The sequence below is a fragment of the Poecilia reticulata genome, chromosome 5, assembly GCF_904066995.2.
Source record: "Poecilia reticulata chromosome 5, P_reticulata-male-v2, whole genome shotgun sequence".
NCBI lineage: Eukaryota > Metazoa > Chordata > Actinopteri > Cyprinodontiformes > Poeciliidae > Poecilia > Poecilia reticulata.
The window spans coordinates 28,970,806-28,993,787 of NC_088834.1; the positions used below are offsets into that span (position 1 = coordinate 28,970,806).

Consider the following 22,982-nt stretch of genomic DNA (forward strand, 5'->3'; position numbering starts at 1 on the left):
AATCGACTGGAATGTCTTAGCCTTGGTAAGGCCAAGTCCAAGGCTGTCTCTGTTTCCCACAAGGGTCAGTCCTAGGGCCCCTGCTATTTTCCCTTTACATGCTGGCTTTGGGTCAAATCATTAATCGGCCCAACATCTCCTTTCATTGCTTGCTGACGATATACAACTTTACATTAGAACTGGAGCATCATCACCACCATTTTCACTCACTGCCTTCACTACCTGCCTGGAAGAGATGAGGACGTGGATGAATCAGAATTTTCTTCAGTTAAACTGCTCCAAAACTGAGGCCATATTGATTGGCACACCTCACCAGGTTCAGTCTTCAACTTTGACGAGCATTTTCTTTTCTGGACAAGACATCCTCCTTTCCACCACTGTTACACATCTTGGAGTTAGAATGGATTCTCATCTTACATTTGAAAATCACATTAAGCATCTGTTTAAAATCTGTTTCTTTCATCTTCGTAATATAACCAAAATTCGTCCATCTCTCTCTTTCTCTGATGCCGAGACTCTCGTCCATGCCTTTGTCTCCTCCAGGCTCGACTACTGCAACTCTCTGTTCATTGGAAACCATAGAAAACACCTTCAGAAGCTTCAATGCATTCAAAACAGTGCAGCCAGGATTCTGTTGAGAGCCCGTAAATCTGACCATATTACATCTATTCTCCATGATCTTCATTGGCTTCCTGTCACCTACAGAATTCAGTTTAAAATTGCTCTCATTACTCATCAGTGTTTAAACGGAATCTGACCGGATTATCTGAAGGACCTTCTCATTCCACATTCATCCACCAGATCTCTACGATCACAAGAATGCAACTTCCTCCACTGTCCTTGATCCAGATTAAGAACCATGGGAGATCAGGCATTCGCTGTGGCTGCCCCCCGTCTCTGGAACTCTCTCCCGGACTACTTGAGAGCTCCGCAACCACGGGTTGACTTCAAAAGAGGCTTAAAGACTTTTCTAAGCCTATTCTGCTTCCACATGATTTTTATGATGCTGATTTTATCTTTGATTTTAGTTGTACTGTACTAGCACTTTGAGATTTTTGCTAATGAAAAGAGCAGTACAAATTAAATTGATTATTATTATTATTATTATTATTATTATTACTTCCTACTGTTTAGTAAAACCAGATCCAGTTTTCAGTCCTATATACAGAAGACTTTGAAATACGCAACTGTTGCCGGGGAAAAAGATGGGGGTCAAGTTTGGGTCTGGAATTTTTAAGAAGCCTCCAAAAAGACAAATCAAAACTATTTTGACTGTCGAGGACTGTCCTGAAAATTTAGCTGACCCTGGAGTCGTGACACATTTCTCCACTGTGCAGTCACACCTGCACAAACAGAAGCTTCATGGAGCCTTCATCAGAAGGAGAACTTTTCCGTCGACCATGAGCACAGACAAACGAGAACACCCCAAGTGAAGTAAACCTCTGAATTTTGGGGGAACAAAATAAGAGCTTAGCTATAGCTAGTGGGGGAAAAAAATAACATTTTGCATAGCACGTTTGAAAAAAAAAAAGGCAAAACAGAACATTTTCCCACTTTTTTAGGTCATTTATGAAGGTTTAAAGCTTCTATTTTTGAGGAATAAAAATGTGTTGGTTTTTTTGTTAATATCAGTTATTTATTTAGGTAAACCTGACATTAGAATTCAGATTAAAATCTTTGGCACAAAATCGGAATATTAAAGGTTATTCCATATACAATAATTGTATAATTGATTGACTGATTAACATGCTGAGCAAAGATGGTGGCTCCTCTTATACACTAAGGGGTATAAATAAATTTCCGCCTGACAAAAAACACACAAAAGTAAATCACTTATAGCCTCACAGCTATTAGATTTAATAAGAAACTTTTGGTACCTCTGTAAAGGTAAGATGTCATAGAATGGTTTTCTGGTGTCAGCACCATTGTAGCTTTTACCCTGCCTGAAATATTAGGGACAAAATACAAAATATTTTGCATTTTTTGAACCTCGCCTAAATTTTCTTTGAAATAAACATTGCAAAACACTACCAAAATATTATTTATAGCACAAAAAAGTAGTACAGACTTTTAAATCTAAATGTTGTGTAAAAGTATACCAAATTTGGACTCAATCAGATGAATCATATTTACTTTAGAATGGTATTAGTGATAAATTTCTTAGGCGGAGAGGCCATTTTGGCACATTTATCCAAAAATGTCACCAAACTGTGCCAAATGTGTTTTTTACATCAATACTGGGGGTTTGTTAAATTTAATAGCTTATTACCATCTAATGACACTTTCTACATATAATATAACCATTGGTCATGACATTTACCCCATTTATATGCAAAATGTACCATTGTGCACAGTGTAATATGTATAATAATGATGACCTGAAAGCTCTTTCTTTGACTCCAAATAGAAAACTTTTATTGAAACAAGATAAAACAGTCAAAAATACTTTTTGAAGTAATTTAAAAGAGCAAATAAACAATTTTGAAAATCCACCACCACCATCACCACCAAAAAAAAAAACAAGTTCAAAAATTTAAAAAAGACCACAAACTACACGTTTTTGTGGTAGTCCTCAAAGCAATTCCTGTCTGGCTGAAGACATAGGGCAACGTTGCATTTGGGACAGTACAGTGGTGTTTTTCTCTTATTGCCAGAGGTGGGGGGAGGTTCAGCTCCACCTGAGCTTGATGGCTCGGCTTCCACTTGACTACAAATAAAAATAAAGTATTTGAAGAATTAGAGGTTTATTACAAAGTAATGAACCAAAGTAAACATAAAATCCTTACTAGTAAAATTAAACATATTTTAGTAAAACATAAATAAACAAATAACCACATGGTTTTACTTCCTGCCATTATTACAAGCATATAATCACAGATAAATAAATAAATAAATAAATAAATAAATAAATAAATAAATAAATAAATAAATAAATAGAACCAAAACATCAAATATTTTGTGTGAAATTGCGGGGGGAAACTTACACATCACCGAGATCAAGTCTGTCAGCTGTGTCCGGCTCTTCCTCTTCCTCCTCGTCCGAATCCCGCCAGCTATCAGAAGAGTCTTCCAGCTCAACATCGCTCCGAAATAGTTCTTCTAGCACCTCCACATCGGACATTTTCCTCCGCGCCATTGAGATAATTTTTCCAAGATTTAGCTCCACTCGTAGCAAATCGAAAAACCGTTGTTCAAAAGCCTTCAAAAGCCTCTAAATCGTCCAGTTTCTGCTGCTATGATCGATTTATCATAAATAAATCAAAACTGAACTCACGGAACCGAGATAACTCCACGTGCTCAGACTCCCGTATACAACACCTGCTTACGCACGGAGAGCGCACGAATTACGCATACATTTAGACCGGGTTCCGGAAAATACGTCATGATTTTGCATAGCCGACATCTTGTGCCATACTCTGAGAGTCTTTCCACTGTCTCGTGAAGCCACAAAATGGCCGTGATGATCAGCTGATCGGGTGTTTTCCGGGCAGTTGCGTCATCGCCCGAGGACCTTTAAATCTCATCAGCTGTTTTTAAATAGCTCTAAAATCTTAACATTTTGGGCAAAACCTTTATGCGGAATAGTTTTTGAAAGATTAAAGCCTCTTTTAGCGGATAATAATAAAGAAAAAATGTTAAAGGCACGTGGAGCCTTTGTTTACAGAGCGAGCCGAGGTCACGTAGCAGCTGGACCCACTGGTGGGTCCGTCGGGTTGAACAGGTTCATGTCGGGGCTGCAGCAGACACAGCGTTTCACTGACTGCACAGAAGGAGTTTCTTTATTTTCCATTATCACAGCACAGAGAATCAAACAACATAAATCAACAATATAGCAGGGAAAGCCGTAGAAATCGAACATATGGAAACGTTCAAGCAAAAAAAAAAAAAAAAACGTTAATACTGAAATGATTCCATGAATGTCAATCATATGATGATGAAAAGAAGAGAAGTTTTAACTCAGACATGTAGTTATATGTTTTTTCCATCTGTTTATTTTTTCACATCAGTTTTTCCTCTGTGATCTACTCGAAGGCTTCAAGAAAAGCTCACATCCAAAACCGTTTAGACTGAGTGAAGTTTTTGTTTGGCCTTCATTTCGCTGAGTTTTATCATTTCTCCTCTGGATCCGATTCTCAGTCAAACTAAATCAGAAAGCTGAGTGCTGATTCTGAAGGGAGCTGCTGGCTCCTGTGAGGTCGACCTCACAAAGTGAATCCTTACTGGAAACCGCAAACCCTCTCACCCCCGACCACACAATCAGAGCAAAACAGGAAGACACACACAAAACCAGCATCTATTGATCAAAATCAAAGGTGAATATCATCTAATCTGGTCACCATTACTGCACTTTAGCACTAGTGTTTTAAGGTGATAGATAAGGTTAAGTGGTCAAGAGTTTACATCAAATCTGGTTGATTCAGAGCACGGCTTTAAAAATGTATATTTATTTTGGGCAACATCAAGATCGAGAATGTATTGGAGGGGCCAAATGTGGCAACATTTCTTTGATTAAACTACGTATTAAACTGTGAAAACCATGAAAAAGTAGTTGGCTCTGCATTTGATGAGTATTTCTTTCAGTTAAATAATATTGAGCATCTTCTCATGTTAATGTAATTTGGCAGAGTACACACAGTCTACACTGCTGTAAACATGGCAAAAACAATAAGTCCTACCAGGTATTTTTACTCTAGTTTCTAGTGCAGATATTTTAGTACACCTGAAGCAAGATAAAACTAACTTACAAGTCATTTTTCAGCAACATAAAGGAGCTTGTTTTAAGTTATTAATTCCTTAATATTGATGAAAAAGTGCTAGTTCCATTGGTACATTATTTCACTCATAACAGAACATTTTCCTCATGTTATAAGTAAAATAGCATACCAATGGAACTTTTTCATCAATAATAAATAATTATTTACTTAAAACAAGCTCCTATATCTTCCCTAAAAGTTACTTATAAGTTATTTTTTGTCTTATTTCTCTGACACCTTCTACACACACACACATAAAGTGGGTATTTGCTCCAATCAATGGTTTCAATGCTTTTTGAAAAGTGAGATTTTCTTAATAAGTTGACACCGAATTAAGACGGAACGAGGACAAGTGGAATCAGGCAGCATTCCAACCACAGCAAAAACTTAGTGACAACAAAAGGTTTTCTTATGATTGACACTCTGCAGAGATGTCAGCAACCACATATGACTCAATCAGCGCCCGGTAACCCAACCGCATGCTCAGTCTGCGATAAAATAAGCATGTTTTAAATAGTTTTAAAACCCAGAACCACGGTGAGCAACAGACCCTGGGCTGAAGGAACAAATGAGAACAAGCTGCCATGCGTGGGCTTTTTTTTTTTTTATGTCTTCAGGCAGTTTTTCTCAAGGTTGCTTTATGGTGAGTAAAACTGAATAACTACGAAAATCAAGGAATACAGCATTTTCCTTACAAAATGGATGACAGAGAATGTCCATGAATCGGTCATGGTCCTTGTTTAGCCTCCTGGTCAGGGTTTTTCTGATTGGTCTGTGGGGTTTTCAGCAGGTGCTTAACTTCTGTGGATCCCGGCTTTCCTCTGGCTTTAGCTCCCCTTAATGCTGCCTTTATGATCTGTCTGGTCCCTCCTGTTGGCCCTGCTCACAAAAAGCCTTGTGGAATGACAAGCCTGTCTGCTCTGGGTCTAAAGCCGTGCTCTTGAACTATTTACCGCTTTGGGCTGGTGCCATGATGCACTTATTCCACAACTCAAATTTTTTTGCCACTTATTCAGAAGACCGTAGAAGATCAGTGTTTCTCAAACTGTTTCAGGCTGAGGACCACTTACCCCATTTAACAAACACTCACAGACCACCTAGCTTCAAATTGGCCCCACAAAAACAGAACATTGTGATATATACAACCTGAAATGAACATATTAGTAACTTACTTCATTGTCTTTGTTCCTCCTATGTGAAGGGGTCGCTGTTGTGTAAATGTGACTGGTCGTAATAAAACCATAAACAAGTCTACTCCTGGCATTTTTCGTTATTTGCAGATTCTAAAAAGTGTCTAAGATTTCCAATGATAAAAAACACATAGAAATCAAAAGGTTTCTTCACTACGAGTATTGTGTGCTGCACTAATAACGTTTTAGGGCTTTTTGTAATTTAGAAGTACAATGAAAGAAAAATAGACTTGAGTTGCTTTGGCAAAAACAAACATCTTTCATTCTTTCAGTCGGTATATAGCCCAACATAAATATGTGTTATGTAACCTGTCAGTCTGGGCCTGAGGCGCAGCGCTGTTAACCGCCTCCTTACCGTCATATCGCATTCAGAATTAAGTATATATATTAATAGTATTTAAAAACAAAAGTTCTGACAAAAACCCTGATAAACTTTCCACCGGTACCTTCAGGTTTTCTTTCCAGCGACCGGGTCTTAAGTCACTTATCCATTGTTATTTTTAAACACAATCCTTTGCTAAGCATCGCACTTTGAACTCACAAATTAACGTTAACAACTGTTGTAAAATTTCTAAAACAATAACTTTTAGGAGTAGTAGTTTTACTGCGCTGCATGTTTGACTTTTACTTAATTATTATGAACTATTAATACATGAGTAAAATGTCTGGATACTCTATGCAATTTAACCTCAGTGAAAAACGGACAAACATATTTTGTGCGAGACACAGACACAGACAGACGTCTTGTTTCTACACCAGCTTTGTTCTGATATTAACTGCTGAACCTGCGGTGCCTTTTGGAAATTAATAATACGCTAAACTCCATATTGTCACTAGAAGTACACTAACCCCAGACAAAAAAATATTGACAGAACATAATTTTTCTTTCATTGCTTTTTGTGCAATTTCAAATGTTCTTTTAACTGTTTGATCTCTTTTTACAAAAATCGTTTTTTTATTTATTGTACCATTTCTATTTTTAAGGCTACTTTTAGTTTATTTTGTCGACTATCTTTTAGCTGTCTATTTTATGTTTTATAGTGATTTATAGTGATTTTTCTTTTTTTTTCCCTTCAGCTTATTAAAGCTGTATATTATTATTATTATTTTTGAAGATAGCTTCAGGGGAGATTTTGTTTCTCATCATTATGGACATTCCTCAGTGTTCGCTTGGAAAAAAGAAAGAGATTGCTCAGAGGAGGAAAGTTTGGGAATCTCTTCTCCATCCGGATGACACGCAAAATGAAAAGACAGATTGCTGGATGCATGCAGTTCCTATAAAAAAATATTCACCCCCTTTGATGTTTTACCTTTTTATTACTTTTATAAGTCAAACATAACCAATAGAATTTGATATTTACACTGATGTTCAGTATATACACTGAACATCACTTCAGTCAGATCCATCATCAAGAAATGGAGAGGGATGTGGGTGATGAGTAAATCTGTCCTGCTAGAAGGACACCAGGTCACCATGACTACGCTGAAGGAGTTAGAAGCTTCAGCAGCTGATATTGGAGGAAACTCTTGACTTTTGCCTTTTTTTTGTTTTTCCTCTTCCCGGTCACTTTGAACAATGGTGGATGAAATATTGAAAGAGTGTCTTGGTTTCATTTACTGAAAGCAAGAGGATGTTCATCGTAGGGCGTCGTGTTTGAATTCAGCAGATAATTCAAACGTTTTGAGAGTTTGGTGAGTTCCACTTTTGGCTCTATTTCCTGAGCCCAGTTTGGCGACCTGCTGACCACATTGGTGCCCGCCTGCATCTTCTGGCCGGACAGCATCCACAGGTCACTATGTCACTTAGCGGAGTCTGTCTGATTGGTTGATGCTCCGCGTCGAACAGCAAAATGTTTTCCAACTATGACAAAAGGCCAGTGCTAGACTTCAAGCGGAAGAAAGTTCTTTGGGCCGAAGAAAACAAAATGCAGCTTTCCGTTTGTCAGATAAGACGCCATGTTTGGCAAACACTGCACATCACCACAAACACACCATCCCCTCTGTGGAGCCTGGTTGTGGCAGCATGTCAGATTCCCAAATGACAAATGTGTCGGCTCAACACAGAGAACATGTGGACTCCATGCAGGAGCCCAGAACCTTCTCACCAACTGCACCGCTGCATCTTTTCCAAACAAAATGTTCACATTTGCTGCTAACTGCAGTGAAAAGTCTCCTTGGTTTTTTGCTCTATCTGTAGTGAGATGAGCCACTAACGTGTAAGCCACTAAAATGAAGCCGGTACAGTACATATGCAATTACACATAACAGGAAATCAACAAAATCTTTTGTTTTTCTTTTTACATATTATGTCAATTCGATTTGTTTTAAAGGAGCTGGATATGCTCCATTAAAAGAAGAAGAAAAAAATTTTCTTGTCAGAAGTTGCATATGAATAATGAATCATTTCCTTTCACCCTACGCCAAACAACAAAAAATCCTTACTGGGAATGTAGTATTTTAATAATAATAAAAAAAGGGCAAAGACTTGTTTTTTCTTCTTTTATTTCGTTTGAAGACTAAAAAAATCATCACAAGCAGAACGGTAAATCGCCCTCGCTAACAAGGAAGGCAACTGGTCATTTCATCTAAAAAATAAAACCATGTTGAAATATCTCATCCAGTTTGAGCTGAGCACTGCCCAACAGGCCACTTGTCTAAAAAAATTGTACAAAAGAAAGGCATCTCTTATTAGGAAATTAAGTAAAAACAAATGCTTGTTAAATTCATTTGTCCAGTTTTTAATGCAAAATAATAGACAATACAAAGCCTATCTGTTAAAGTACAAAATAAATAGAATATACACAAAACCACCGAGCACCAAATGGAACTGATTTAACCTTCTGGTGGTGCTGACCAGACATGTGGTGATACATTTGACATATTTGGTCTTCCATGTTTCCTCCAGTTGTTCTCCGCTGACGGTTTCATTCAACCTTTGTTAATCCAGGTGAGCTACTGAGAAGAAGTTCTTATTTACAAACTGCAGAAACTGCAGTTTCTGCAAACTGCAGAAACACTTGCACACTGTCGAGTGAAAGGCAATCAGGTGTGTTTTCAAGCTCACCTTGCATTGTTTTGGTGTGGAGTGTATCGTCAACAAATCACTTTTTCAGTCGTGACCCTTAACGAAAAGTAATAGACACTCCCGTTTGAGAGAAACAGTTACCACTGACTATGAGAAAGATCATGATAATATGGATACATCACCATGACAACCTGTTCTTTACAAAACCGGGTTCTCTGAGACAGACAATGTCAACAGGAATCACAACATATGTCATTTTATACGTACATAATGTGTGTTCAGTTCTAAATACCTTAAAGGCTCCTGAAAATACATTTTATTGAAAAAAAAAAAACAAACTCAGGTTATAAGTGAAAATGAGCTGCTGACGTTCCTCCTGTTCTTCACCCTTTATAAACATCACACATGCTTTCACACACATCCATAAGATAAAGAGATTACATGCGACATCCTGGAATGATGAGCCGTGTGAAACACAGTTACAGGTGGATAAACCAAACTCCACTGCTGTGACACAGTGCAGCCAGAGAGAGACAGAGAGAGGCAGAAGGGACAGAAACCCCGGCTGGAAACTCTCACTTTCAGGTTTTTCCTCTTTGCCCATGTCCTCACCCTTTCATCTACACGGCAACAACAGATTTTCTCCCGTACTTAGAGACTAAAGATAGGTCTGTTCATTTCAGAGTCCACTCCCTGTCTCCTCTACGGAACGGGGGCGTCCTCTTTTTTGCGTTAGGTGTAAGCAGGGGGTCTCCTCTTCTGCCTGAAGTCAAACAAAATACACTTAGAGGCACATCTTCTCTTTTAATTCACAGTATGCAACCATCTTCTTTATTGCACTAACCTAAACTAGCTCTTTGTGTCGGCTACCAGTGCTCTCTCTATGTCGCTGGGCAACACTACACACAAACTTGTTGCCATAGCATCTGACAATAGCGCCATGCATCAGGATTCAATACCAAAAAAAACACTCAAACATTACCCACACAAAGAACAGAACACTTAGTAGATTAGCTACTGCTGCCGTTAGTCAAGCTAACACAGCGGTGGTTGATTAGCTAATTTAATCACGTGCTCAACTGTCGCAGCTGCTGCTTGTTAACTGAACCGAAACACAGAATTCTGCAGCACATCTTCATGTTACGGTTGTCAAAGTCAAGCTAGCATAACTGACCTACTTCTCTCTCTCTAGGTATTTTTTATTTAATTAAAACTTTTCCCTGACCTTATTGTCTAGTTGTGGTAGAGTTGACAATTAGTAGCAAAGAACTGCATATCTTTTTCTTTTATACATCAGGCAATAATAAGATTTAGTGAGTTATGTTGACAACTTCACAGCTAAAACCAATGCTAGTCCTAGTCAGCCAACACACACCTTTAATTTTCCTGAAGGCAGCATTGTTAGAGAAATGTCCTTCATTGTCCCCAGTGGGGAAATCCAGTTACCTGTTTGTGCAGAAGCGGCTGCACTCGGAGTCAGTATGCAGCGTGCATGCACACCGCCTGGAGGCTCCGCTGCTCCTGCTGCTCCTGCTGCTCTGAGCCGTCCGGACGGAGCGCTTCGTACGCAAAGAGCCTGGGGAGCTGGCCATGCCGTACGGGACCGTGTGCCTGCCAATGGAATCAGTGGAACATTTCTATGTCAACAAGTGTCTTTGTGCAGGGATCGTTTCTGATATGGGCGACATGGGCAACCGCTCAGGTCGGCATTTTGTGTGGGGCGGTATGAGCTCATAAAGACCATAAACCCCACAGTGTTGACCCTGACCTCCCTAACTTAGGACTAAAAACACAGTCAGACAGAGATTTACTGCAAATGAAAACCTGGATTACTGGTGGAGCAACACAAGCTCCCTGACTCTCATCTTCTCTCTGTTCATTTTGGCAACGCCCATCAGAGACTGTGAGGAGGTGAGTGCATTGTACACAGCATAGTTTCCACTATTTGCTAACGTTTTTGGGATAGTTTTTAAAAACTTACATTCTTTCCAGGGCACACTGATTTATTGGTGCCGAGTTCCTTGATTTTGTGAGATCTGTGATCGGCTGATACTTACACATGAAGCCGATCGCATCCTCTGATCTTATCTACCTCAGCAAAGGTCTAACAATGAACCGCCGTCCTTTTCTGCTCTGCAGTGAGGGAGGTTTGACTGTTAGCCTCCCCACCAGGTCATGTCTGCATGTTTCAGTTAACAATAGTCACCTCACTGTTGCATACTCAGTGACTTTCTTGCCATATTTAGCGACATTTGAGACAAAACAAATTCGCCAAAATCGAAATCAGCAGGTCAGGCTTTTTAAAGATCGGCATAATGTAATCGGGCAGAAAAGTGCAATCGGTGCACTGCTAATTGTTTCTGCTGGCAGCCGATCAGAGACCTGCTGACCTGAATTATGAGGCGGCTCAAAAACAATGTTTACTGGTCAAAACTGCTTTGATAAATGGAGATGTGCCGTAAGAGCATCTGTTTCCAGGGGAACGGAGACAGATAACATGTGGTTAAACAGTCATGTTCACTTCAGGGAGGATGATTAACTGAATCATATGTTTATAGTGACACAATAATGAGATGCTTCTACACTGACGCTCAGGTTGGGAAAACTCAAACGGGTTCTTTACCTTTTTTGGGCTCTTAATGGTTTTGCTGGAATGTTGGACGGATGCTGCTGGTTCTGATGGCATCATGACAGAACATCCTATAATCACCCTACAGCGCACCATAAAACCCGACCTCCTCGACTCAACATGACATTCCTAACAAGGACGCGTCATAAACACTGCTCTGTCAGGCCCAGAATTATTCATACGCCTGGCAGATCCCTCTGTTGAAAAGAGATTATACAGGCATCTATGAAAAGATAATGAACAATATAGAAAGAGAATCTATTTTAAAAAGATAATGACATTTGATTTATTTTTAGCTTTTTTATTTATACCATTCTCGATAATTAGTGCCAGTACAGCAAACAAACAGTTCTCATAATAGCTGAGCATCTTTCAGCTTGTCTCCTCCCCACAGATTCTCTGTCAGAGTCAAATCAAAACTGCAAAACCTTCCTATTAGAGATACATCGACTGCAGTTTTCTGGCTGATTGCTGATTCCGATTTTGGCCAATACCAATTTTTTTTATCTGAAATGTTGTTAAATATCGCAAGAAAGTTGCTGAGTTGGCAACAGTGGGGTGAGTATTGTTAACTGCAAACATGCAGACATGACCTGGAGGGCGGGGCTGTCAACGCTATGATGAGTTGGATAGTAACAAGTTACATTGAGTTGAGTAACTTTTTTTAAAATGTATTTTTAGGAATATTTTTACTACGCTGCACTTTTTAGTTTTACTTGAGTAATGAGCAAACATGTCTTAACCAAAAATTCACCTGACACAGACACACACCTGCAGTTTTTTTTATTGAAGAAAACTGATTTGAGAAATTTTCCTTTTTCCTGATTTTGTTATTTTTTTTGTTACTTATTTGAATTATTGCCAATTTGGTCCTTAAAATACAAAAATCTCCACTTACCTTTAAATTTTGGTCTGTCTGATTCAGTACTTGCATAGACTTTTTTCCAAATACATTCTTAGTCTTACTTGAGTAATTTCTTGCATGGCTACGTTTTACTTTTACTTGAATAAAAATATGTTGAAGTAGTTCTACTTTTACTTGAGTTCACTTTCTGGGTACTCCTCTGCTCATTAGCAGAGTGCATTAAAGCAGTCCCTTTCCCTGGTGAACATGTCCTCTCTGAATCTCTGGCGTACGTTACCTTTGTGCTGCCAACAGCTGTTGCAAAGCTTTCATTCCCCACCTCAGAGTTTTAGGCCAAAAAAATTATCTGGATCATTTACATGAGTGCAGTGCATCCCAGCAAATAATTCTGTGATTTCTATGATTTATTAAGGAGGACCGAAAGAATCCCTTTCATCTGTCTCCAACAAACAACAGTAATAGTGATGACGCTGTGGTCACCTGCTGTTGGTATGCAATATCTGTAAGAACTTCTTGGCACCTGACCCTTCAGTCTGACCTGTTGGGAGCGGGGTTAACACTCTCTCTTTAAAGCTCTTTCAATAGTTGTTCATATGACAGCAGTTCCAATAAAAGACTAAAACCGACAGCCACAGAGAAGAGTTGCAGTATCAACTTGCTCTGAAATTTCAGAGGAGTAAACTTTTTCACCATGTAATAAAAAAAGAGAGACACCAATGTACAATGAAGAGGAGTGAAGTCAAAAGGTTAGCTAACCGCTCACAGCTGCATGTACTTTAGGAGCTCTTCCCTAAGGGACGTAAAAGCGCAGGTAATTTATTTTCGTCTTCCCAGATATGTTCACCTTCTCACACCCTCCCATGTGTGCTGTGCATCTTTAACTACAGCTGTTCCATCGTCAGGCAGAGCAGAGAAATGCCAGTGACAGATGTGAGGAAGAGCAGCGCCGTACGAACTACAGGAGACAGATGGCCTCTCGTCTGATTCACATCTTCTCCAGAAGAAAATAGAGTAGGAAGTTTTCCTTCATGTACATAAAGCTGATGTGGCCTGATGGACAATAATTAAGGGTTCCGCCGACTTATTGGCGCCAATTTCCTTCATTTGGCGAGATCTGTGATCGACCGGTACTTACATGTGAAGCCAATCTTATCTACCTCAGCAAAGGTTTAAATATCAACGACTCTCCTGCTCTGCTCTGCTGTGAGAGAGATTTTAGTGACCAGCCTCACCAGGTCATGTCTGCGTGTTTGCTGTTAACAATATTCACCCCACTGTTGCCAACTCACAATATTTTAGCTATATTTGGCAACAATTGAGACAAAAAAATTTTAAAAATCGGTGTCGGTTTTTTAAAGATCAGTAATCGAGAGGAAAACTACAATCGATGTGTCCGACTGTTCAACATGAACCAAAGAGACAGTTTGGTCAGATCCTGGGGTCTAAAGAAAGAGAAATTCTGAAGATGCATCATCATCATCATCATCCTCATCCCCATCATCATCATCATCATCACCAAAATCAATCATCATCATCTGTGTTGCCGTGAAACAAAGCTCCCCGTATGGATGTGAAGCCTAAAGATGCTACTGGATCTGAAAACTAAACTGGGCTGGTCTGGTGGTCTCACTTCAGTCCAAACTGACAGGAGACAGATGAGTCCATGTCACCACCCCTTCTCTCCTCTACGCTCCACCCACCACCCCATCCAGACGTCTGAAGTGAGAAAGACCTGCTCCAGCGATCCAGAACTCTGAAAAACTGGATCTACCGTCAGATCTCTGGTTTCTATTTAACGCTGGCAGCACAAAACAAAAAAAAAAAAAAAAAAAGTAGTGAAAACAGAAAAAGGGTCCGATCCACCCAAGAACCTGAAGGTACTTAGAGAAAAAGGCCAGGAAGTTGAGAGAGAGATCAGAGTCTATAGAGCCTCCCAGATGGCACAGATCAGGATTTAAAGTTTTCAGTCACCTCTTGTTGCTGCTGCTGTTGTCTCTTTGGTATGGATTCACAGATGAAAACCACAGAGGCTTCAAGCGTAAAGTCTGCATTGGTTTAGATTTATGCATTAAAGATGTCTGTTTAATTGCCGTGTAATTAATCACACAGCATGTGGCCGTTTTTTGTTTCTTTTTTTTTTAAACGGTGAATAACTGGATGTAGAGTAAGGCGCTTTGGGGGTGTTCAGACTTGATAAAGCGATATACTAGTACAATCCAATTACCATTTAGTGGGCTGAAGATCAAAATATAGAACGTCTATAAAACGTTTACCCAGAAAAGCATAGAAGAATCATGAAGCATGAGTCGGAAAAGTCAGGAATTCTCAGGTAAAGTTGACGGATCCATGGGAACAACGACCTCTCCTACCAGATCCCAAAGATTTTTTGCGGAGATTCACTGGATGAGGTTCAGCTGCACACGCTCAAACAGCCTATGCTTTCCCATTTTTCCTCCAAATATTACAGAGCCCCCTAGGGGACATGCATTTGTCTTTTGCATGCTCTTGCAATAAATTCGCAGACACACCTTGGTCTATTTTGTGTACAGTCACAAATGTCAATTTAAAATCGCACATAAGTACACCTTTAAAGAGCCTCAGTAAAAACATGTTTCATACATTCCTAACTCTTTGGTCCAAGAAAACATGACTGAAAATTCAGATTATTGGCAGATTATTTCACTTATAAGATATTTTTCCCATGTGATAAGATGGAACTAGCACTTCTTCATCAATATTAAGGAGTCATTTACTTCTAAGTTATTTTTTCTTATTTTAGGTGTACTACGATATTTACACTAGAAACTGGACCAAAATGACTTAGGATTTTGTGTTTTCGCGGTGAACTGCTGGTCAGATGGGAAGCTTCTTAAAACAGACTCTTACTCTGGTGTGTTGATCCAGATGATGTCCAGGTGGCAGTAGTACACACATTCTTTGTCTTTGTAGGTGTAACACGTGCACCTCTTGGTGCGCCCCCTCCTGGCAGTCAGCGGGTCACGGGCAGGGCGGTCCTGAGCTTCAGAACCAGAGAGGATGACGACCTGATGCGCGGGGTCGCTCAGGCTGACCTCTGCTGACACATCCTGCCTCTGGCTCACAGATAACGTACCTGCAGGATGACACGAAACGTATTCTGTGTGGACTCAACAGACACGCTACGGCTCAGACCGCAGGAGCGCAGGTATTTTTGTCATGATGTGCGGTTTTTGAAGCAGACCCAAATGCAGAAAGGCAGAGACGTTGAATGAAAGGAGGATGTTTAAAGATAAAATGATGGACAAACTTAGAAAAATCACGGGGGAGCACAGGGAGCCAGAGCAGAACAAAAGCTGTAAATCCAAGGAAAAATCCAGCAGGGAATACATGGAAGAGACGGGGGGAAATAACAGGATATAACAGGGAAGTAGTGGGAAGAACCAAGTAAGAGGAGAAGAGGTGCTTAAGTACTGGGATACTGAATGCTGGTTCCCCTCACACCTGCTACCCAGGTGTGAGGGGAGACAGCAGAAGGCAGAGAGAGAGAGAGAGAGAGAGAGAGAGAGAGAGAGAGACATGGGGGTCTAGGGAATAACTCTAACACTAAAGAATAACTAAATCTAAGAAACATGATAAAACAGAAACAAGACTGATCTGATCAAATAAAGAGACTAAGAAACGGAATAAACAAAACTAACTCAAACAACCCATGACACTTTTCTATCACCACAGAAAATCTACATACAATCTTCAAACTGAAATCCACATCTGTGGACTTTCGAGAACACAATGTTTAATGTTTTTAGAGAGGGTGAGGTTCAGGGTCCAGAAATGTTCCATCAGTCCGGTTGTAATAACAGATGAAAAGAACAAATAAAAAAAACAGCCAATCACAACATCATCTACTGATAATTTCCTACTGAACCAGCATTGTTTTTTTCTGAGTTTAAGTTCCTTCATTACCACTCCGTGAGTTTATAATAATAATTAATACTACTACTACTACTGCTACTACTATTACTACTACTACTACTACTACTACTACTACTACTAATAATAATAATCTTATCTTACCATTGGTTAAAGATGCCGTCACCACTATAATGAACAAAATTCCCAAGTCAACCGACAGACAGTCAGCCATCACACACGAATCAATAGAAACTGAAAAAATTTGGAGAGGTCAAAGGTCGTGGAGGTCCAGACACACTGACTGAAGGCTCCTGCTGATCGTCCCCAGATATCAACCTGTGACCGGCCAGGAGCTTCGCTGCTGCTGCTCTGTTCGGCTCTGCTTTATGACCTGCTGTGACAAGCTACCGCAGGATCACTCATGCTTCCTGCCGGGATTTTCAAAATAAGAAAATAATCAAACAAACAAATAACAACAAAAAAAAGTACATAAAATCACATTATCAAGCGATGTCGACTACTCCCCAAATTAGCAAGTTGTGAAAAGTCGTTTGTTTTTTCATATGGAACATTTCACTAATACTTCAGTGTTTAAATGTTAAGATTAATTTTAAAAATACTTTTAAAATCCAAATCAATCCAGACAAATCCTGGATGACAGGTTTTCAGAAAAGGTTTTGCTAGTACTGTTGTGTTGCAGCTGCTTATATCTGGATTTTACTGCTGCACCCTGCAAAAACACTAAATCTATCTTACCCAGTTCTTTTGATCTAGTTTGTAGTGCAAATATCTTATTACACTTTAAATAAGACAAAATGAACTTATAAGCAAATTTTCAGCAAGATATAGGAGCTTGTTTTAAGTCAATAATTCCTTGCTGATTGGAACATTAACTAGTTTAAGGATTTTGTTTTGAGATTGTTGCTTTATTACCTGTGTTTATAAGACTTGCAGGTTTTTGGTTTTTTGGTGCATTTTTTTTCACATCAGACATTTTGGTAATATTTTGATAACTTCCCAAAGTGAGTCACCCACTCAAAATGGACAACCCATTTATGGAGAACAAGCATTCATGTAAGAGTCATCAAAATGTAAAATCCTAACATCATGTCTTCATCATGATGGTTCACTCTGGAAATGGTTTTGAATGTACAAAAGGTCAGATCTGAGTGAAAGTGTCTGAAAATGCTCAAGACAGATGTATACAGTATTTACTCAGCCATCCGAAATCTGAACGCAGCTGTAAACAATATTTCAGTACACATTGGATCTGAATTAAGGGACACACTGAGGACAGATCATCGCTGGTTAAATATCACTTCATCCATTCCTCCTTTATCAGTAAAAGCTGAGAGAGAAATTGTTCTGTTTGGGAGACATTTTCAGGGTAAAGAAATGCGCAAACAACCTGGTCACCATGTCTGTATGCACTGACTCAACCAATAAAACAAGAAAGTTAAGTTTGATAGCATTCAGAAGTATGGTTCATTATGATGGAGATGACATAAGCAAATGAGGACGTTCAAAAGTAGCAAAGAACTGCATGGAAGAAACTGATAGGTGTGCTAAAGCATTTCTATGACTTAAAGGGAGGTATTACTTATTTACCAGGCATAAATAGTGCAATCAAGTAACTTTGTTTCTTTCGGCTGTTATAAAAGTCCCTCTGTCTCTTGATTTTTTTCTCCCGCTCTCGCTGTTTCTTTTGTTTTAATATTCATTTGAACCTCTCAGCTGACGTCTGACTTTATTCAAATGTTTTTCATTTCACCTCCCCATAAATCTTCAGACAGCTGAAAGTGCCAGAAGTCACTCATGCCACATGTGTTATTGAAATACTCCCAAACTCTAAAAAGCTTTTGACACGTCTGTTTGATCATCACTGTATTTATCAGAAGAAACTTCAATGCAGTCGAATAAATCAAACTATCTCTATCATGTGGTGTTTTGACTCAGTATTTCAGAAGTTAACCTGTTTGTGTTTGGACTCTGAAGAGCAGCTGGATGGTTTTAGGATCTGCACCAAGCAACCATCAGTGGTGTTGCACTTGAAGTGCCTTCAAAGCTTCCCTTTTTTATTTACTGTAGACTGTTCAATACCCCACCCACTCTCCTGGGAATTATGTTGTTTTATGTCTTTGTGAACCAAAGTTATGCAGCTTTTATCATTGTATTCTAACCCAAAAGGCCTACGTTGTCTCCACCACCACATAATTAATCAACACAGAAAGAACAGGCTGATTTGGTAGACTTCTGCAAACCACTGACAATGAGTATGTCAGTGACTCTGTGCTGGTATATTTGAAATGGGCATCCCACCATGACCCCACGTCGTACACCAATAACTAAAAGACAAATTCAGGCAAAGGAATAAAATATATTCAATCGAGAGTTGAGCAAAGGGCTATCAGTCAGATCACAGTTTGTCCTACAGCCAGACACAGTGGATTCCTCGTAGATGCATCACTTCCCACAATAGATCAAATATTGTGTTTTTTTTTCTTTATAAGTTCACAAAAATGTCCAAAAACAATTTTCATATTTATTTGGTGCAGATGTATCTTTAAGAGAACACTAGAAGACTGGTTGTTGGAGTAAGTCTGCACTAAGTCTGTCAAGTCTCATGGGGAACTATTGTTTTTTACCCCCCTTTCCCACCGTGCTCCCGTATTAGTACTTTCCCATAAACATCATGTATTACTTCCCCTCCCTCCACTGTTATGTTACATTAGTGTCCCCCCGACTACGACATTTCCCGTATCCTCAAATCAAAATCTTGACAGGTATGGTCCAAAACGTCTGAACTGGGAGTTTTTGGAAGGTGACTGACAATCTTTTATGGAGCAAATGAATGTAGAATCAAGACGAGCATGGAACTTGGAACATAACCAAGTCTATCTAGTCAGAGTTAAAGTCAATTACACCGTACACTATAAGTTGTGACGCAAGTATGAATATGAGCGAAGCAAATTTTTAACACCATTGTCATTTCTTCTGACTCGGTTATGGCTTTTATCCATCTGTCCGTGTCCCGTAGTTTCAACTTGTTCACAGTATCCTGAAATTCACCACAGCTTGCTCTGAAGGACACCATGTTCACTCACACCTTCACCCTGTTCCTCCCTATGGAGCTTCAGCTGAAGTTCACCCATAGAGGCTTCCTGTTGGGACCACCTGCTACTCCAGGTTTTGACCAGGCTTTGCTCCTGTTTAGTCACATCCTGTCTACAGTCATCACCGCAGCATGACTGCAGACAGGCATCCTGGGGTGACATGGCAACTTTTACTCATGAGTCACTTGAAAAATCGAGCTGCAAACTTTGTTCTGATAACATTTTGTATCTGATGTTTTGTTGTGTGAGAAGACATTTTGTAATCCCATTCCATTTAAACTCGCACAGCTTTGCCTCACCCTTATATTTGGAGGAACCAATGGGAGACTTTCAAGCCTCACAACGCTGGGAAACATGGCGGTGTTAGCATGGTTCCACCAGATATATTGATCTAAAACTTCTTGATAACTACAAACCCAGTGTTGCTGGGGTAAAATTTGAGTAACATTTAAGCGGGGTTGTCATGGTAATATTTGAACCTGTACACATAATGTTGACTTTGGTGAATTAGAGAAGATCGACAATAAATTCAAACTAATTTGCTCTCATAAAGAGCTTCATAAGATAAACCCTAATGACATGCTTTCTCCTTCTAATAGTGAAACCACGACTTCATTTTACAAAACAAAAGAAGAAATAAATTGAAATGTTCACCATAAATAACACTAAAACCCAAACCACACTATTACCCCTCCTACTTTATAGAGAGACAAGAGGGCCCCCAAAAGCTTTCACACAGAGGTCATTTAACACAGTAGTTAACATTAGGTTTGAATATTCACATACTACTGGGGATAAATTTAAACTAGAAAGTTGATATATTTTGTCAAAAGAATATAAAACAAGGAAAGACAAGTTGAATGTTGGACAATAATTTAACTACCCTTGACATTTCCTTTGATGTGAGAGCACACCCTGCCCTGCATGTTATTGGAAGCATTGCTAAAAACCCAATAAAGATAATGTTGGGTAAAAAAACAATAATAAACTAAATTCTTTCAACTTTTAGTTTACATTACATACAGGTCTTCCCAATTATGAATCCCTCTTTTTGCGAGGTTTTTATTTTTTTGTGTGTTTATTTAGGATTGTCAGGTGTCCCTTGTTTCCCCTAATTACCTTCCTTGTGTATTTAATCCTACCTGTGTTCCCCTGCTCCTTGTTGGATCCTTGTCTATTCTGTCGTAAGTCGTGTCTATGCCAGTGCTACCGGTGTGTAAGTCATTGCTGTTGCTCTCCTGTGCTGCCTGGATTGTGATTTTTGTCACTCATCATTAAATATCATTTCTCTCATTTCAACCTGGGTCCACCGTGTCTACCTCACCTCTTCACCCCGTAATTTATGACACTTTTTGTGTAAAATGCAGGAGAGATGTTTCAAACATATGAATGAATAAATTTGTTGGGACAGCACAGTGTCAGTAAAACCAGTAGTGCAGAATTTGACTGTGGCTGCTGTTAGGGAGAACGTGGTTGATGAACCCTGCTTTCCTTCATTGAGATCTGTTCAGAATCTGAATGATGTTGGGAACTTTCCCACTAACAGCTGGCGCTTTTTTTTTTTTTTTTTTTACATCTGTGATCTGTCATTTGGTCATCCAGAATTCCCACATGTGTTTCATGTAACCTCCCTTCAGTATGGTCATAAAAATTCTTGGCCAGGGATAAATACTTGTTTTATGTGAAACAAAGGAATTGTTAGTAACTAGGAGGTATTCAAAGTGTTTTGAATTTATGCCACTTGGATATAACCTAATTCACATTTGCAAGTAATAAGAAACGTTGCTTCCATACATGTTATCCATGTTTCTCCCCTTCCTGAATTGAAGGCCTTGCTTCTGCACATAATGGTTTGCTGTATTAAACCACCTTTTTCAGTGTAACTACGTACAATGCAATTTTTATTCATTCTACAAAGAAGAATTTGGTCTTAGTTAAACTGGGAGGTTTTTTTTCCCCTAAATAGCCAGTCATAATTTTAATGTAGGTGCATTGGTTAACTTACCTCAGAACTTTTAAAATCATTTTGGATGGAAATTTGACCACACCAATTTGACCAAATGAAAACTTGATCTTATTTAAAAACCAGGTCTGGTCAGTTTGAATGAATTTTTCCAATTCTACCAATAATAGTGGTCAAATGCGCAGTCAGAATTATGCTGGAGATCCAACATGCTAAGATGTAGTTCTGGTATCCTGTCTACGCTATTGATGCTGTATAAATAATTCTGTGTGAACTGGAGAAATCCACAGTAAATTCAAACTTCGTTCATCAAATTCCTACTCTAGTCATGAATTCAGCAGTTCCAAAAACTCACTAAAAACCTAAAATTAAGACCAACAAGTTATCTGAAACATATTAAAACTTCAGGAACCAAAACAAAATGAAACGCGTCAAAAACAAGAAAAGTTTTACCGGGCTGATTTACTGTTTCTTCCATGTCGCTAATAATAATGACCTCTGTTAACATTTGGAATTAAACAAGCCTAAGCAGATGCACTGGTAATGAAACAGAGTTCCCCCCTAAATTCCCCCATCAGGTGCGAAACGTTTTATGACAACTGACAGAGGGGGAAAAAAAGCAAATCAATACGAGCAAAAGCTGTGATCCGACTTTAGGAATGTTACACATACACACTCTTCCTGTTGTTAGTGGTTTTATTTTACCTGCTGACTCATTCTGAGACTGACACTTGGACAGGGACTGAGGCCCTCCAGCCACCTTCTTCTTCTCTGATTGGCAGTGAAGATTAACTTCGCAGATATTTGGCAGCATGTGGACGTGATTCACACAAGCAGGTGTTGTCTGGGACTGTAATAGAATTCACTAATAAGTGGGTGTCACTGTGGGAAGGTAGAGACAGATTGATTTTATAGGTGCTGGGTGTGTGTGGAGTGTGTGGGCAGAGGTAAAGACAGTGGATTGAGTTAGAAAAGGTAATACATCTTGATTTCAAAGAGACATGCAATCATTTCTAGTCCAAGTAAGTGAAGCTGATCTGAAACAAATCTATTTATATGTTCATAACAGAGAATGGCTGCATATTCAGAGGCCCCACAGCTGCCTCTAACTTTACCAACATAATTTGTTCTTGTTAGATTAAAGCTAGCCTATCTATTAAGTTTAATTGCTCTTAATATCTGGGTTAAGTACATAATTTGATTCTCATCTCCCTTCAGGCCTCCATCTGGGATTTCTCAAATTGAGTTTGATTTCTTGGATTGAATTTCAACCAATCAAATGAGAGAACAGGGTTAGGAGTAGGGTACAGTGACTCTGCTGTTTTTATGGGGGCGCAGCACCCCCCATAATATGGTCTTAGTCCTCAACGTGGCTGCCATAGGTGGCCCTGCCCTCTCTCTCTTTCAAATAAAGGCCATAAGAGCCAAAAAAAAAAGAAGAAAAAAGAGAAATGCAGTCTGTTTGTGTTTGTAGTTTGGCCACGGCAGGGGGATGCAAACAAAGTGTTGGCCACACTTCCAAATGTTGAGCAATTGAAGCCAGAACAAGAGG

At 39.3% G+C, this 22,982-nt stretch overlaps 1 protein-coding gene across 1 annotated transcript; it reads right to left on the reverse strand.

Annotated features, from left to right (window-relative positions):
• Nucleotides 1-8,666: 8,666 nt before the first annotated feature.
• On the reverse strand, nt 8,667-22,834 carry LOC103465492 (endothelin-3). Its single transcript, XM_008410383.3, has 4 exons — nt 16,517-22,834; nt 15,350-15,575; nt 10,416-10,580; nt 8,667-9,732 (listed from the first exon to the last, which is right to left on the reverse strand). The coding sequence occupies exons 1-4, from the start codon at nt 16,584-16,586 to the stop codon at nt 9,702-9,704; spliced, it is 492 nt and encodes a 163-aa protein (XP_008408605.1). The 5' UTR covers nt 16,587-22,834; the 3' UTR covers nt 8,667-9,701.
• Nucleotides 22,835-22,982: the final 148 nt, after the last annotated feature.